Source organism: Apteryx rowi, unplaced genomic scaffold (assembly GCF_003343035.1).
Source record: "Apteryx rowi isolate R43461 unplaced genomic scaffold, aptRow1 scaffold_38, whole genome shotgun sequence".
Classification (NCBI taxonomy): domain Eukaryota; kingdom Metazoa; phylum Chordata; class Aves; order Apterygiformes; family Apterygidae; genus Apteryx; species Apteryx rowi.
The window spans coordinates 38,948-54,046 of record NW_020450307.1 but is presented as its reverse complement, the minus strand read 5'-3'; the positions used below and the strand labels follow the sequence as shown (position 1 = coordinate 54,046).

The 15,099-nt window shown below is 49.2% G+C and overlaps 1 protein-coding gene across 1 annotated transcript; it reads left to right on the top strand.

Annotated features, from left to right (window-relative positions):
- The first annotated feature begins 258 nt into the window (after positions 1-258).
- On the top strand, positions 259-14,752 carry ZMYND12 (zinc finger MYND-type containing 12). Its single transcript, XM_026073965.1, has 9 exons — positions 259-271; positions 780-852; positions 1,481-1,622; positions 6,501-6,672; positions 7,664-7,833; positions 9,241-9,363; positions 10,252-10,372; positions 11,376-11,521; positions 12,868-14,752. Exons 1-9 carry the CDS (start codon positions 259-261, stop codon positions 12,985-12,987), a joined length of 1,080 nt encoding a protein of 359 aa, XP_025929750.1. The 3' UTR covers positions 12,988-14,752.
- The last annotated feature ends 347 nt before the right edge of the window (positions 14,753-15,099 follow it).

The following is a 15,099-nucleotide window of genomic DNA, read 5'->3' as shown; positions in this document are numbered from 1 at the left end:
CCGGGGTGCGGGGACAATCCCGGGAGCCGGGGACAAGCCCCAGGGGAGCGGGGACCAGGCCTGGGAAATGAGGACGAGGCCTAGGGGAGAGGGGACGAGGCCTGGACGGCGGGGACGAGACCCCAGACAGTGGGGATGAGCCCCAGGGTGCGGGGACGAGGCCCCGGGGGCCAGAAACAAGCCCCTGGCGTGCAGGGACAAGGCCCGGGGAACGAGGACAAGGCCCAGGGGAGAGGGAAAAGCGCCAGGGATGCAGGGATGAGGCCCAGGGGTGCGGGGACAAGGCCCGGAGTGCAGGGATGAGACCCTGGACAGTGGGGACAAGGCCCCAGAGGCCAGGGACAAGCCCCAGGGGAGCAGGGACGAGGCCCGGGGAATGAGGACAAGGCCTGGGGTGCGGGGACAAGACCCCGGACAGTGGGGACAAGCCCCAGGGTGCAGGGATGAGGCCCAGGGAAGTGGGGACAAGGCCTGGATGGCAGGGATGAGCCCCAGGGTGGGGGGATGAGGCCCTGGGGGCCAGGGACAAGCCCCAGCAGAGCAGGGACGATGCCCAGGGAATGAGGACAAGGCCCAGGAGAACAGGGATGAGGCCCAGGGGAGCGGCAACAAGGACCGGAGTGCGGGGACAAGCCCCAGGGTGCAGGGATGAGCCCTGGGGGTGCAGGGACGAGGCCCAAGGAGCACCGAGGATGCCCGGGGGAAGCACGGACGAGGCCCGGCGGATGGTGCCCGGCAGGCGCAGCTGTGGAGGAGGCCTTGAGCTGCCTCCCCTGCAGCGCGGCCTCAGCCTCGCGGCGCATCCCATCTGCTGAGAAAAACCCGTTTGCTCCGCTGGGCTCCCCGTTCGCTGTGCGTTTCACGCGCTGTAACGGGAACCGCGGGGAGCGGCAGGTCCGTAGCGGCCCTCGGCAGTCGCTCCTGCTCGACGGCGTCGCCCTGCGCGCGTTCAGATGTTCCTCCTTGCTTGCGCTAGGGCCTTCGTCGGTAAAGTGGCAGCGCAATGAGATTTCTGGCTGGCCACGCAAATGTCTGCTGCTTACGCAGCACCCTCGATGGAGTCATGCCTTAGCAGTGTGTTTCATTAGCTTCACAAGTTTGGCTTGGAGGCTGGTTTCGTTTGGGTGGTGGTGTATTTTTTTACCTCCTGCATACTGCAATGTCAAGAGCAAGGCATTTGCTGAAACCAAGCTTCTTTTAGGAGTTTTGTAAGTGATTTCTGAGAAGGRTCCTGACACGCTCGCAGAATCGCACTCCCTCTTGTGACTTGGCCGGGGAGTGCGGTCTTCCTCTTTGGGAATACCGAGTATGCGTTATGTGCTCCATGATTGAACCAAGTAACAGAAATTATAGACTGGCGGCTGTTGTGGGTRAATGTTTTGGTGAAAGTCCAGAAGTAACAACAACAACAACAGGCAATTACATTTCTTTGCATCACTTCTRAGTAAACAAAAATATTATTCTTCCCTTATTTTATTAGTGATGTAGATCATCAGAAAGCTGACTGGGTTAGTATCCAYGAGAGAATATGCCAGCTGCTGATTCCGATCCATACGTCCTTACCTTTTTACAGTTCTGAAAAAGAAAGAAAACACGGCACAGAACAGCTGCTGAACAGGCAGGTATGTACAAGAAAAAAAAAAGAATACCACTTCAAAGTGCTACCAGTGAAACTTAACTAGATCTTCTGTTCCTTTATTTTGATGTATTGGGAAGGYATCTGGTTGGTTAATCAGTACTTTGTTTAAATTTTGTTTTAAAGACCGAGAAACTAAACTCAGTGATAAAAAATAACAATGTTTAGTATGCGTTGCCTGGGAAAGAGTGGGAGCATCCTCTCTCCAGCTCTGCAAGCCTCTTGCCCTTTAGCCTCAAAGTCCGGAGCTTCCTCCTCTTTGGCCTGGTAGCAGCACTCCCTGATCGCTGCCTTCCTCAGCCTTGCAAAGGCAATCGGTWAAGTTCGTTTCTGACCCAGCTGATTTTTGGTTCTTACAGAGTATCCCCTCCTTCACCGGTGAGAGGGATTCCCCTTTCTCAAAGGAGGGGGCAAAGAAAAAGTCCCCTGTCTTTGTTGGCCTGGCCAACTTTAAACACTTTCCTGCTAAGTATGGTCTTTTATCTCTGCTTTTTGGCCTCGTSGGATGTGCAGACATGCAGCTCCTTTCCAGCCTGGGAGGTTTAAACTCYTTATTTTTTGTTTGTTTGTGGGGTGGCAGAATCTGCCTTTCCACAACGCTGATGAAATAAAATAACCCACGCTAATATATCTGCTACTAGAATGATCTTTCCCATAAAAATAAATTATCTTTCTATCTTTACATAACTCCTTTGCGTCACAGAACAATAGGACAACAGAACAACTAAAAGTGAAACAGTAACAATCAAACAGTGCCACTGAGAAGAACGTCATTAATCTTCTGGATTTTACATCTTATTAAATAATGTATTGGTTTTAAGATTGTTTCTGTGCTAGGTGCGAGTGCTTTGGTGGCTGGCTCACTGCTGCAGTCTTTCTTGGCAGCAGGCAGAAAGAAAAGGCCCAGAAGGGGTTGAACCTGGATGGACAAAAGTCCTGCTGGCCTGTGATAGGATTTAGGTAGCAAATTTAAGTTTTGCAGGAACTGTGCACTGGCTACCCAGTTCATTTTTGAAAAATCCTATCTGATTGAAAATCACAAGCAAGATTGTTGACCAAAGTCCAAATRAGGTATGTTATAACCGTATCTCCTAGAAGCCAAGAGAGTGACAGTAGTGATGTAAAGGCGAGAGACCATTCTCTAAACATGTAGGGCAGGTTATGATCCCAGTATCTGGAGATTGGGAAAAGCATCCTGAATATAGGAAAAAGAGGCTTCATTCGTAACAGAAATGAGCTTCTCAGCTGCACAGTTGTTCTGGCAGGAGTAATTCCATCACACAAGGCCAGTGGCAAAAGAAGATGCAAAAGCTCCTAGTTCATCCCAGTTCAAGTTTAAGTTAATCTTTTCTAAAATCTGCAAGGAAGCAAAACTAAATTRCTCTTACTGGGGTGGTGGTACTTTTTTTTTTTTGGCATACTTGGGTATTGAGGCTTTCCTTTTTCCAAGAAACTTTACCAACAGGTTGAACATTGATGTCGAAAACATCTGTTGTTATTACATTATTGATTTTCTAGGCACTAGAATTATGCTGTATACATTACAAAAGACCACATGGTGACCAGATCAAGGAACTAATGCAGCTGGAAACTAATAATATGTTTTTATTAGGTTACAAGGGAAGCAGCAGGAACACGGGGCTGGTAGAGAAGGAGGCAAAAGGAGAATCACTCCTTTTGATTGGAGTGYGCACCCAGGTTAGCACATGGCAACTGCAAAACTGCAGCTTGAGCCAARGCTTGGATTGACTTCATGGGAAAAGACACAGGCAGCAGGCTCTGATTTTTTTTTCCTAAGTAGAGATTAGTATAAGATTTTTAACAACTCTGATTATGTTCATTCTATGAGCTTTGTCTCTTCCAGACAATTTAAAYAAAAGAAATTCTCAGAATAGTATATGGAGTGGCACGTTGTCTTCCTTCTCTCTTAAGAGAGAAGTCAACACGTGAAAAAGCAGAAACATGCTTTCTTCCGCRGCAAGATTGCAGCTCCTAGCCCCCAAATGAAGTCTGCGCTGAGTTTGTCCAGCAAGGTGTAGGGAAACTGCTGCAGACAAGGTTTAGCCCAGCCTAACTGACAAGTGTCGGAAGAGCAGCATGCAGAGGGCGAGATTGTTTAAAATGCCCCATCTTGCTGGCTTCGTTTTCCTACTCATAGAGCCAACAAAAGCGRGCGCCTTTGAAGCTCAAGGGAAGGCTATGTAGTCTCATGACAATCGGAGAAAAAAGCCTTCTGCTCAAAGCCAGCACGGAGGTTTATTATTTCTTGAACATTTCTGTTGTACTTCAAACTCCTGCGCGGTGTTTGTCTGCAAAACACACAGCTTGAGCCTCGGTCAGGACACGGGGAAGCTTGTGCGCATCAAAATGCCCTTTGGCCTGAGGGAAGGTGCATTAAGCCGAGAGCCAGGAGGTTATGAGTTTCATACCTCGTCTGTACTCCAAAGCTTTGCTGATAGAAATCTGCTTTTGTCAACACAGCCGTGGGGATGCCTGCAGACAGTACCTTCGAGCTGACAAAACTCCAAGTTTCTGTTTGTAGAATAGCCTCACCTGCCTGCGTGATGTCAGCTTACCGCAGCCCCTGGGTACGGGAAAAGCTCCGCACCTCAGCCAGCTACAGCAGTCCTCCAGCACCGACGCTAGCCCTGCTGTTTGCAGGTTTTAACTCAAAGGGCCCGCAGTCAAACCGACTGGAAGCCTGGCTTCCTCTTTAAATCCTACTTTCGTTCAAGCGCACCATCGTCGGTGGTGCCTGCGAGTGAGGAAATGAACCCCACGTGTGCTCCCCACACCCCGATCCCACYTGGAGCGGAGCCGGTGTCCTCGGCCTCCTCAAACCGTAAATGGGAAGAACTGCGTGGGGGCATCTTCAGAGAAGTCGCTGTAATTGCAACACACATGAAAAGAGCCAAAAGGGTGCAGGTCTGGGGGAGGTAGGGCCATAAGCAAGATGAAAAACAGCRTGGGGCCAAAGCTACTGATCCCCCCAGGCTTACTACCATGCAGGCTTAAATATTCAGTGCTGTGGGGCTTCTGTTGCCTTTCTGCTGTGCGGGGAGTCTGACCATTAGCTTGTCCTCCCTCCGGATGCTTTAAAATAGATCCCATCGTGGGAGGCCGTGATGATCTATTGGCAAGGAATAAAACGAGAACGATGCTGACCTCAAACGCCTCCCCAGACAGCAGCGTTTGACGCCCGTGTACCAAAGCTGGCATCAGCTGCAGCAGAAAGCGAGCGGCAAGGAGAGAAAAGGCAGCCTGATAAATAATAGCTTTTCTTGCTTTTCGCCTTGACCATGCTCTGACTTTCTCCTGGGCACCAYGTGCTCCCCCAGCACAGTTTGGTTTTGAGGCATGCCCTTGTGTGTACGCTGGTGGCTCAGGGGCTGGGGAGGGGGCGATGGCTGTGGTTTCCTGCTCTTGGCTGTCCCCGATGCAGCAGGAACTATCGTTTTGAGCTGTGTTCTGCACAAATCTCTCTTACCTGGACCAGCCAGGATCTCCAGGAAGCACTCAGGCTCTCCTTCCCATTCCCTGTCCCTGAGCTGCTCCTTCACCCGCAATACAATTCTTTGCCTCTCTGAGCACTTCAAGCCCACCAAAATGCCAAAGCCATAAACTGGCCTCCTAAAGCACTCAGTTTGCTTCTTCTGCCCTCTGCTCAGCCACAGCTGGAAAACATCAGCCAAAGCAGAGCCTGCAAAGAGGTAAAATGGTATTTTCTGCAGGTGCTCACTGCACAGGCCTGCCCGTGCCTCCTAGCAAGAGAAGACGCACTGACAACCCGATTTCTTTGCAGGCAGTCTTCTGTGTGCAGAGCTTGAAAAGCTAATATGGAAGCGTTGGGAACTTGCAACAATTAAGTGAAAGCAAATAGATAAATCTAAGCGTTCTGGCTCTTTTTCGTTGGCCTCCTTCAGCATGCCGTGGGGACATGGCCTCTACGGTCGCAGCAGAGCTCTAGCAAGGAAGAAGCATTCAAGTGGAGATATGTTTATGGAGCTGATAAAGAGATCAAGTGCTGCAGAGGGTGAAAAGACCAAAYGTGGCAAGCGCTGCTAGCAGTAACAAAAGACAGGAAACGACTGTAGGGATGGAAACATTATGGCTTCTGACAGCAAACAGAAATCCTGCAGAAGCTGCTTGATCTCCAAACCGAGCTCAGGCATTGGAGATGCAGGAGGATAGTGCTGTGTGTTAAGGTTTCCTGATTTTGACCAGCTTTCCAGGCTCCGTGCCAAAAATACCAGGAGCTCGGTGGCCTTCAGAGGCCAGAACTGGCCACAAGAGGGGGGGAAGAACATGCCTATGTCCGGGATGCACACRGGTCTGCTGCCGTCGTGCTGCAGCACCCGGTGAAGAGCCGTCTCCTTGCTTACAAGGTCTCTTGCAGCTGGAGATGTGCCATGCTGGCACTACCTTGGCAAGCCATATGCTACGCTCTGCTGCCCGCTCTGAGTCATCATTATTACTGTCAGCAAAACCCTGCTGTAGCCCCTTCGCCTAATCTTTTCTATGGTCTTGTGATGCTCATTTTTTGTGCTTCGCAGCTTTTATTGCTGCAGACTTATTAGCCCTTTCTTCCTAGGCTTCAAGGGTTCTTCATCTCTTAAGACACTGCATGACCTACGAGATTGCCCAAGGCTGTTCCTGCTAGAAGTAGGAATGAAATCCTGATATGACAGGTTCTGATATGACAGGTTCTGATATGACAGTTCTAATTTCCATCCATTAATTACAGACGCAACTAAAGTTATGGTCACTATTAAGTTTGCAAACAGCTTAAATGTAAAAAGAGACCTCGCTTATCATTTCTCCTTATCCTTTGCTCACTCTCTTCCGTTATTATCTTTCCTCGTAGAAACACATAATCGATCTTGCGTACAGCACAGCCCAGAAGTTTATTCTTGAAGGAAAGCCTGGAAAAGCGATACCCGCAGGTTTGCAAGCGCTGCGTTTCAGCATTCGCGTGTATGGCTCATATTCTGTGGACGTGGTGCCCGCTTATCTCGTCTTGGCCGARGCCTGCATTGGTAAGTATTGGTCTAAATAGTAACGTTGGCAAGGGCAAGACCTCCCTGGGGGTCAGGTTTCTGGTTTCCTTTTACCATTTATCAGGAAAGGATAAGCTCTGCGTTTCAACATTGCGCCGTGTCTCTACCCTGCCCTTCCTCAAGGGCATTCCAGAGAGATTTGAGAGGTTGCCCACCTTTTCCTGCGTGCCTCCGAGAAAAGAATCACTCACCAGCGACGAGGGATCAGGGAACGCGAAGGAAATCTCCCCATCTGTTCCAAATCCCACAAGAGAAGCAGTCTGAAAATCTGCTCTTTGCCTCTGCGGCTTCGTTTGACTCTCAGAAGCATTAAGTTCCCAAGGGTGGTTCTTGGGCTCTTGATCTCAGGGGACCGACAAGCATTTCTGAGGCTGTTGCGTCAGAGGAATACCTTGGTTTATTCACAGGAGCGAGCTCTGCCTTAAGATYGTGCTCCTTTTTCTCACTGACTGTATGTTTTATAAAAAGAAAAGAAAAAAAAAGTTAGAAACCTTTATGTGGAGAACCGCTTTCTTCAGCTGCAGATATAAAGGACTGAGAAATCATTGCAAATCATTGCTATTCCTGTAGCAAGCATGATGCTCTTCTAGSAAAACTGAGCAGTCTCAAGGATTGACTTAAATCAAGCGGGGAGAGAAGGGGAAAAAAAAAATCCCCTCAGTAGTTCAAGTGTGATAATACACAAATCATTAGTCACTATAGCTACCTGGAACTGTTTTGGATGTTCTTTTCAGCARTGTTGAATGATACGTAGTTTTTGGCTTCTCTTGTAGCTCTAGACACTCAGCCTGCCTGTAAATTAGGTTTTGAACGCTTGTTCGACTAAGGACCATTCAGCAGAGAAGTGGGGAATCCACAAACTGGATTTCTCTGTCAAGCTACTGCAAAGGGAAAATGGGCAGTATTCTCTACATTTCTAAATATAAAATGCTCTCAGCTTTATCCTGTTTATTTCTACGTGTCATTTCAGGTGCTGGCTGTCTTACGCAGGCGACTACGTATCTCTCCCAAGCGCAGTGGATTGTCCTCAAAACTCCAGATTGCAGCCCTGCCGTTCAGTATAAATTGCATCGGGATCTGGGTCTTCTCTACGCCGCTAAAGGAAACCTCGAACAGTCTGTGCATCACCTGGCCAACGACGTAAGCCACTTAAAATACAGAAGCCGTTCGGTTTCCCTTCCTTCTTGGGCTGTTCCAGACTGCTATGAAAACCTCAGCAGACACGTTTGTAGTACTGATTTTAGGTATCGGGAGGGTAAGCACATTAAGAAAACCAGAACTGTCTAGATCTAAGGCACCTGTGTATCTGTGCTTATCCAAAGCTGTGTTTTAGCAGTCATSTTTGTTCCCCCGAGTTGTGTATATACCTTCTCTTTGCTACATCTGCTTGTAGAGTTATCTGTCAGCTTTGTTGTGGTCTGGAGATGAACACACATTCCTACCACAACTTGGTACAGTTGCCTTTTAGTCCGCAGATAAGTTACTTTGACTGTCRTTTTCCTTAATACTTTTTGTTAGGCAGCAATTCTCTTTCAACTATTATTTAACAAATGAATTGTTTATTTAACTGTTTAAACGGCCGGTTCAATAACAGTTTCCCRATTCAATCTTTTTGGCTGCGAGAGCAGTTTGTCAAACTTAAAATGGTTATTGCCAATTGTGTYCCTGAGATGCTTTGCCTGTCATTTAATCCCCCAAAGAGAGATGAACTCCCCGATTTACCATTTGTCTGTATCACGTATGGACTAAATTTACCCAGTGCGGAGTGACGAAYGTCCACTGCTGTTGGATTTGATGGCAGCCTTTTACAACGGCTTTGTGGGGGTGTAAATGATGACCTRTGATAGAGGAGAATTAGATCCTTTATGATAATATATACACCCTTGACTTGGTTTCGTCCGTAAGCCCGTCAGGAGACATTCCCTGCAACGCCACTCTTTCTAGGTACCCTGGATGCGGGGCCCGAAAGGGGCTCAGGGAGGAGGTTTCTGCTAGTAGCGTGACTCTGGTATCTGCCAGAGCAGCCTGAGACCTGCCTGAACTCTGGCTGCGTGTCCGAGGTCTGCTGAGARTCACACGCCGGCTCAGAATAGCTGGAATGCAGCACCGCGCTCCCGCTGCCCTCCCCGCGCCTCGCCTGGGGCTCGGGGACAGGCAAAGGCTCCGGCTGCGCCGCGGGAGAGCCCGAGAGCTGTGGCCGGTCGGGAATTTAAAGCAGCGAGACATAAGGGCTGCACAGCGGGAGGAAGACGGGTGGGAAACCTGCCCGTGATTCGCCAGGGTAGCACGCCACGATAAGGATGCCTCTGCGCCAGGGAAGAGCACTACAGGGGACTGGGTGGGGGGTGAATTCCTCCATATAAACCAGAAAATACCCCCTTTTTTTTTTAGTACCACATTTTCCAGTTGTAATCAGGTATGACTAATGCTATAGCTGTGCAGAAAAAGAAGGAATGCTCTGTAATATTAACCCATAATGAAAATTTTCCCAGGTTTATTTCGATACGAACCCTGACCTTGTGCAATTTTTTGAAACCCTGATTTCAGATTTACCTTGCTAGTTGTGCATTTGGACCGAACACTATTCAGACAGCTGGAGGGTATTTCCACATGGCTAATATTTTCCTTCGCCAGAACAAAATGGACATAGTAAACTCACTGTATGCTGAGGTCAGTAAAACCAAAGCTCACCTGATATTTATTTCTTAGGTTTATTACTGTGCTCTTTCCAGTGTTTCCTTGTTCCTGACTGCCTTTAGGACGACAGTGACCACATCAAGTGTCAGTGTTGCCTTCTAGCATCAATCTCAAACACTTTTCATAGATAAATATTCCTCTGAGATCCAGCCAGGACAGGTGAATTCTGCACTTGGTAAAAACTTGTCATTGAAGTTGCAGCCTTCAATTTGGGCAGCCAAACAGCATTAAAAAAAATAGCTTTGCTACCAAATACCCTGGGCAGAGGTTAAAGATAGGCCCACAGGTAGAAAAGGTGGCCCAGGACTTTCCATAGCCAGGGAAGAGTGGCTGAGCACTCATGGGATGCGACGGAGCCACGTGAAATTTAAGCTGAGTATCAGTGAAAAGTCGCACTGATAAGCGCTTGTCGGGATGGGATGATCGTGCAAGGGAAGTAACAACTGTCTAATCACCCTAGTTAAACTTGCATTGTGCAAGTTAACTGAAAAAGGAGCTTTTTGGTTAGCCCGATTTCCTACAGAAACGAGGCTTTTGCACTTGTGCACTCTGCCTCCATTCCCTTTGCAAGCTTCAACCAAATTTGCTTTTGGTTAAAGGTTTAGTTAAGTGTGCTCGAGCGCGATGGTAATTAGCAGTCAGGTGGCAAAGCGAGCTTGCAGCTAAAGCTCCCACTGCGGGAAGAGCAGTCAGATCTCCGCTTGAAGCATTCCGCTTGGCAGCAGGCAGCCTGCTGACCGGCAAGCGCTCGGGTTCTCGTGGTATGGACTTGTGTTGCAGGGCACATTGCTAACAGACCAACTAGTTGCTAAATAGCCAGCGCTAATGCAAGTGAAATAATTTTCGTTCCCTTCCTGGTAGGTGACTGCCGTCTGGCATGCCTTTCTCGTGAGGTCAGTTCAAACGCAGGAGCAAATTCTCAAGTTGCAAGCAGAAGCGTCTCCATTCGATGAGGACGGGGAAGCAGGCAAAGACCATCTGAGTAAGTAGCGCTGTTAAGCAGAACCGTTTGGGAGGCAGGACTTTAAAGAGTCCCCACATCCCACTGCTCATATTTACTGGGTGGTTTGGTCCCCGACGTTTCTGTAGACCAGATTTAATCAGAATTCACAGGTATTCAGATATTGATGCTCAGCGGATTATGCTGGATGAAACAAATGAGGCCACTTTAGAAACAAGAGTGTTCAAATGGAAACACAGCCTTGCAGTATTTTCCCTTTTTTGTTCACCTGTGGCTCTTCACAGCACTCCAGGCAATTACTTTAATGATAGAAGATTTTGTCTTTCAGAATTCAATCCCCGCTTCAAGACTCTCATTTACCTTCAGTTTCTTTGTTTCCATTTAATTATGCAGAAGTGACATTTCATCTCCCTTAGGCAGCTTTACAGCTCTATCTTCTGAGGCAGTAGGACACGACAGGAAAGCAAGCGCTGATAGTTGGATGTATTAATCCGGAAAATACTCTCAGAAGTGGAGCTAGGGAAACTCTCTCGCTTATGGCATGTAAAGGAAGCTGCATAAAGCATTAGGAAATATGCTGGAGCTCATGGTACTGCACTCCACTAAAGTCACACTAGGCTATGTTCCTCGCCTTCTAACATCTGTGGTAATAAGAGCATTGTCAGAGAAGAAAAATGTTTCTGTGGATCCCTTTACATGGCTTTCTCTCTATCAGTAATTGCTGCAGTAGAAACCACGCCAAGACAGGGCTACCTGATACCATCTTCGGTCATGACAGCAATATGAAAGTTGCTCTTTTCATGCAGCTGTTATGACTCAACATCCTTACTAAAGGCTCATCAACACAATTACTGACTGGATGAAAAGATAGCCATTAATGGGTATGGAATTTGCATGGAGCTGGGATACCACGTTGATGCTTGTAGTAGAAAGGCTTTGATGTCTAGAAGAGATAATTGGACAGTTTTGAATATATTATCTTGCGCACATACGGCCAACAAAATTTTTTTCTTTCTTGATGCAGCCGAAGCCCAGCAAGCAGAAGCAATTCAAGCACTGAATGCAATATTAGATTTCAGAGAACAGGCACCAAAGCAGCAGCCTGCTGAAACCGCCAAAGTTTTGCATTCTCTTGCAATGCTTTATTACCTGAGCATGGATTTGTCAAAGGTAGGTTTCACCTGGTGATGACTGCTTTTGTCCTCAGTGAAAGGTCATACCATTTTATATTCATACRGTAATGTTTGCTCAAGCAACCTTTGCCTTGGTGAACCTGTGGGGTGTTTTATACCCCCCTATAAAACAGAATCACAGGCTTTGAGCACGCTGCAGGCCTGTCGCTAGTAGGACTTTGCAGTCAGCTTGAACATCCGCTTGCAAAACCCGCCTGGGTGTCCTTGTGCAGGGTGCTTGGAGCCCAGATCTCCACACGGATGGACTTCTGCAGCTTCACACCGGGTCGGTTGGGTCCGGGAGGGTTCCCTAACTCTGTTCCAGCRCTGGCACCACCACATGAAGCGAGGAACACAAGCCAGCTGCCTGTGTTCACCCAGCCCTCTCCAGAGGTGGTAACTCCCTTGGAGCACCGGATAGTCCAGGACAAAGCTGCCTTGGTAGCTCTGCACGAAGCCAGCTCACGATCTGCACTCAGTCAGGGCTAATAAAGCCTACGGGATTGGTCTGGATCTCTGCTCGCCGTCCCCGGTGGATCCTGTTGGGCAGCGAGTGAGACACAGGCCCTGCGTGTGTGTCTCACTGTGAGCCAGACTATGTGTCATCACCGTGGCGCTAACAGAGATTCAGTCTATTGGTCTCTACTTCAGTTTTGGATTTGTACCACCGTATTTGAGTGTTTGTTGCTAAAACTTTCGGATGTGACTGGCTTCAGAGAGCCCAATTCTCTGCATTAAAAACTGATTTTGAGAAACTGCTGAGCAGTGACCGTCTGCTTGGGCTAAGCATTCAGAAATCTCAAGTTTCTTCTGCCTGTCTTTTAGAGGGTGAAAATACGGATTACTAATGGTCTCTTGATGGCAGAAGAGAAAGTCCTAATAAGAATCAGYGTTTGGAAGATACAAGCAGACAAATTCAAATTAGGAAAAAGGCAAAGCTTTCTAACTGAGTGTCTAATCACTAGAACAGTTACCAAGGGAAATGAGGGATTTGGTTTAATAAACTGAGTCAATGCAGCTGTTTTTTTCCTGAAATAGATGTGGGAACGCTCACATGAACTGCTTTATCAGACGGAAAGTAATGATCTCCAGCGGGGGGTGGAGCTGGGGTGGGTAATCTCTTCTGTCTGCACAACTGGATCCTAAATATGATATCTGTTGGCAGCTTTGCTCCCTCCTCTAAAGCAGCTTGCACAGGTCACCCTCTGAAACAGGCGGTCGAATTGCCAGAGCCTGGATGCGATCCAGCGCGGCTGTTGCAGCGAGCCTCCGCGGATATTTTAAGTACCCATTGAGAAAAGTCAGATTCATGACAGTTGTTTTGTCTTTGCTGTTTCTTTTCAGGCGCAGGAAGTGGGGGTGAAAGCCTTTGACCTGGTGAAACAACTGCCACAGCAAGAGTCTCTGGAGGCCATTGATCATTTGTTAAAGTTGATTAACTCCAAGCCTTTCCACAAAAAATGAGGAGCTGTTTCTACCAGACGTAGGTGTTTAGCTAGATCATCTATTTAACTAGATTGCTGACAACATGATGCAAATGCATGACAAACTGTAGGTCCTTTCTGCTACTGGCGTCTTTCTACACATGTCCCTTTTCCATCTTAAGCTGTTAATGAAAAGTTAAACTTTGAGGTCCTTTTAGTTGGTTTTCCTGTGCTGGTCAGCCACTGTAGATGACTGTGCAATGACTCGCAGGGTGAGGGTGGAAACAAAAAAACAACCAACACAAGGTGAATAAATAATTACCTACCTGCTAGCGTGAAGAAGCACAACAGCCTCCTATGTCCTCACATCGTCGGTGCAGAAGCTAAGGCCAGCCCCAGYGCGTGTTAGTGTTTTCCTCCTCCTTTTTGCACTGCTTTAGAGAAGTCTCATCGCTCGGGGCTCTGAGATTTGTCCCACTTGTGGGAGAACTTGCATCCAGGAGGGACCATGAGGACAACGTCAGGGGGAGGCAAAGAAGGCACAGGAGAAGGGCTAAAGGGAATTTGGGACACTGAGACATGTACAGGGCTGGCGAATGGAGCTGGAGGCAGCCGGAGACGCACGGGCTGGGCCGTGAACTCGGTTCAGACCCCGCAGCGCATGACAGCCTTGCATGGAGAGGTGAAGGGAAACTTGCCCTGCTGCTAAGGTCTGCATTCAGCTGAGCTTTAAGCCTGTGATTAAGTCTCATTACTTCAGGAGGATTTATGAGTGCACTTAATTGCCTTGCCAAGTTGGGATGGAGTCAAGCACACATTTAAATGCTTCGTCGAGCTGGGACCTGAGCAATTAAAAGGGATTGGTGCAGCTGGTAAAGGGAAAGTCACTCACTCCGGTTCAACTGATGTTTAATTATACAGGGCAGAATAGCTCTGCTGGGCGCGCACGGGGGACCCCGCGGCAGCTAGGCACTGGCAGGCAGGCAGGAGCCCTCCGGCTGCTCCTCGCCACGTGGAGCCTCATCCTCGCCAAGGCCTTCCTCCGTGGGCCGGGGGACTCGGAGCCTGCTGGTGCCAGGCCTCGGTACACGGAGGATTTGGGTCACTGTGGCTGGGGATTTGGAGCTGCGGGCTCGGATGGAGCAGATATAATCCCTGCACGCGGCGTATCGGGCCGCTTGGAGGTACCACRCAGCCCAGGGCGCCTGTTCCTGGCTGTTTAAAGCAATAGGGGAGCAGGCAAAATTGCTTTTTCGGTGGTTTAAGCTAGATCGGCATTTTTAGGAGCAGGGCCTAAAGGGCGATGAGCAAGGGCTGGGAACGGGCGAGTTGGTGCTGGTGGCAAGAGGGCTCCTGGGCAAATCCCTGCAGAGACACTCAACCTCCCAGCACAGCCTCCCGCTGCGGGTCCCATTGGAATTTGCATTGGGACCGTTTCGGGGAGCCTCGAGAGGTTTTACAAGCGCTCTTTTCTGTGTGCCTCTACTGCAGCCACTTCCAGTGTGTGCACCTCAGGGGGGGAGATATTGCAATAAATAGAAAGCACCTGAAAYGACCAAAATCAGCATTTCTCTGCCTGAAAGTGTTCTGACTTGCAGCTCTGTTGCACTTCATTACTTAACTGGGGAGAAGAAGAAGAAAAAAAAMCACCAAAAACCCACCAAGAAGCCAGGCGGGCCAGCCCTACCTTACTTGGATGATCACAGCGAGAAGACACAAGACAGCCCCATCCCAAAGCAGCCTGGCWGGAGGCAGGGATTGCTCAGGAAGGGGTTAAGGGCCCAAGCTCGAGCTTAAATGCAGCTCTGGGGCTGTGGGAGGAAGGGGGGGGGGTCGTCCCAGGTGGGGCTGCTTGGGGCAATTAAAGCCTAATGGGGCACCTGGGGCCCGGACGGGCTCTGCGAGGGCTGGAATCAGCTCGGTGGCAGCCAGAAGGTGGCAACACCGCTCAGCCCGGAGCCGGGCACCGCTTTGCGGCGGCGTTTTGTAACCGGGCGAGCGGGCTCCCGCGAAAGCCTTGCTAGGACAGGCCTTGCTCGCCCGGGCTGGGGAGGCGCCCTCTAATCCGCGCTTTTGCCCCGCCGATGGCATTAGGGCGCTCGCAGCCCTCGGTTGGCACCAACCACGGCCGGCACGGCCGCCCGAGCCTGCA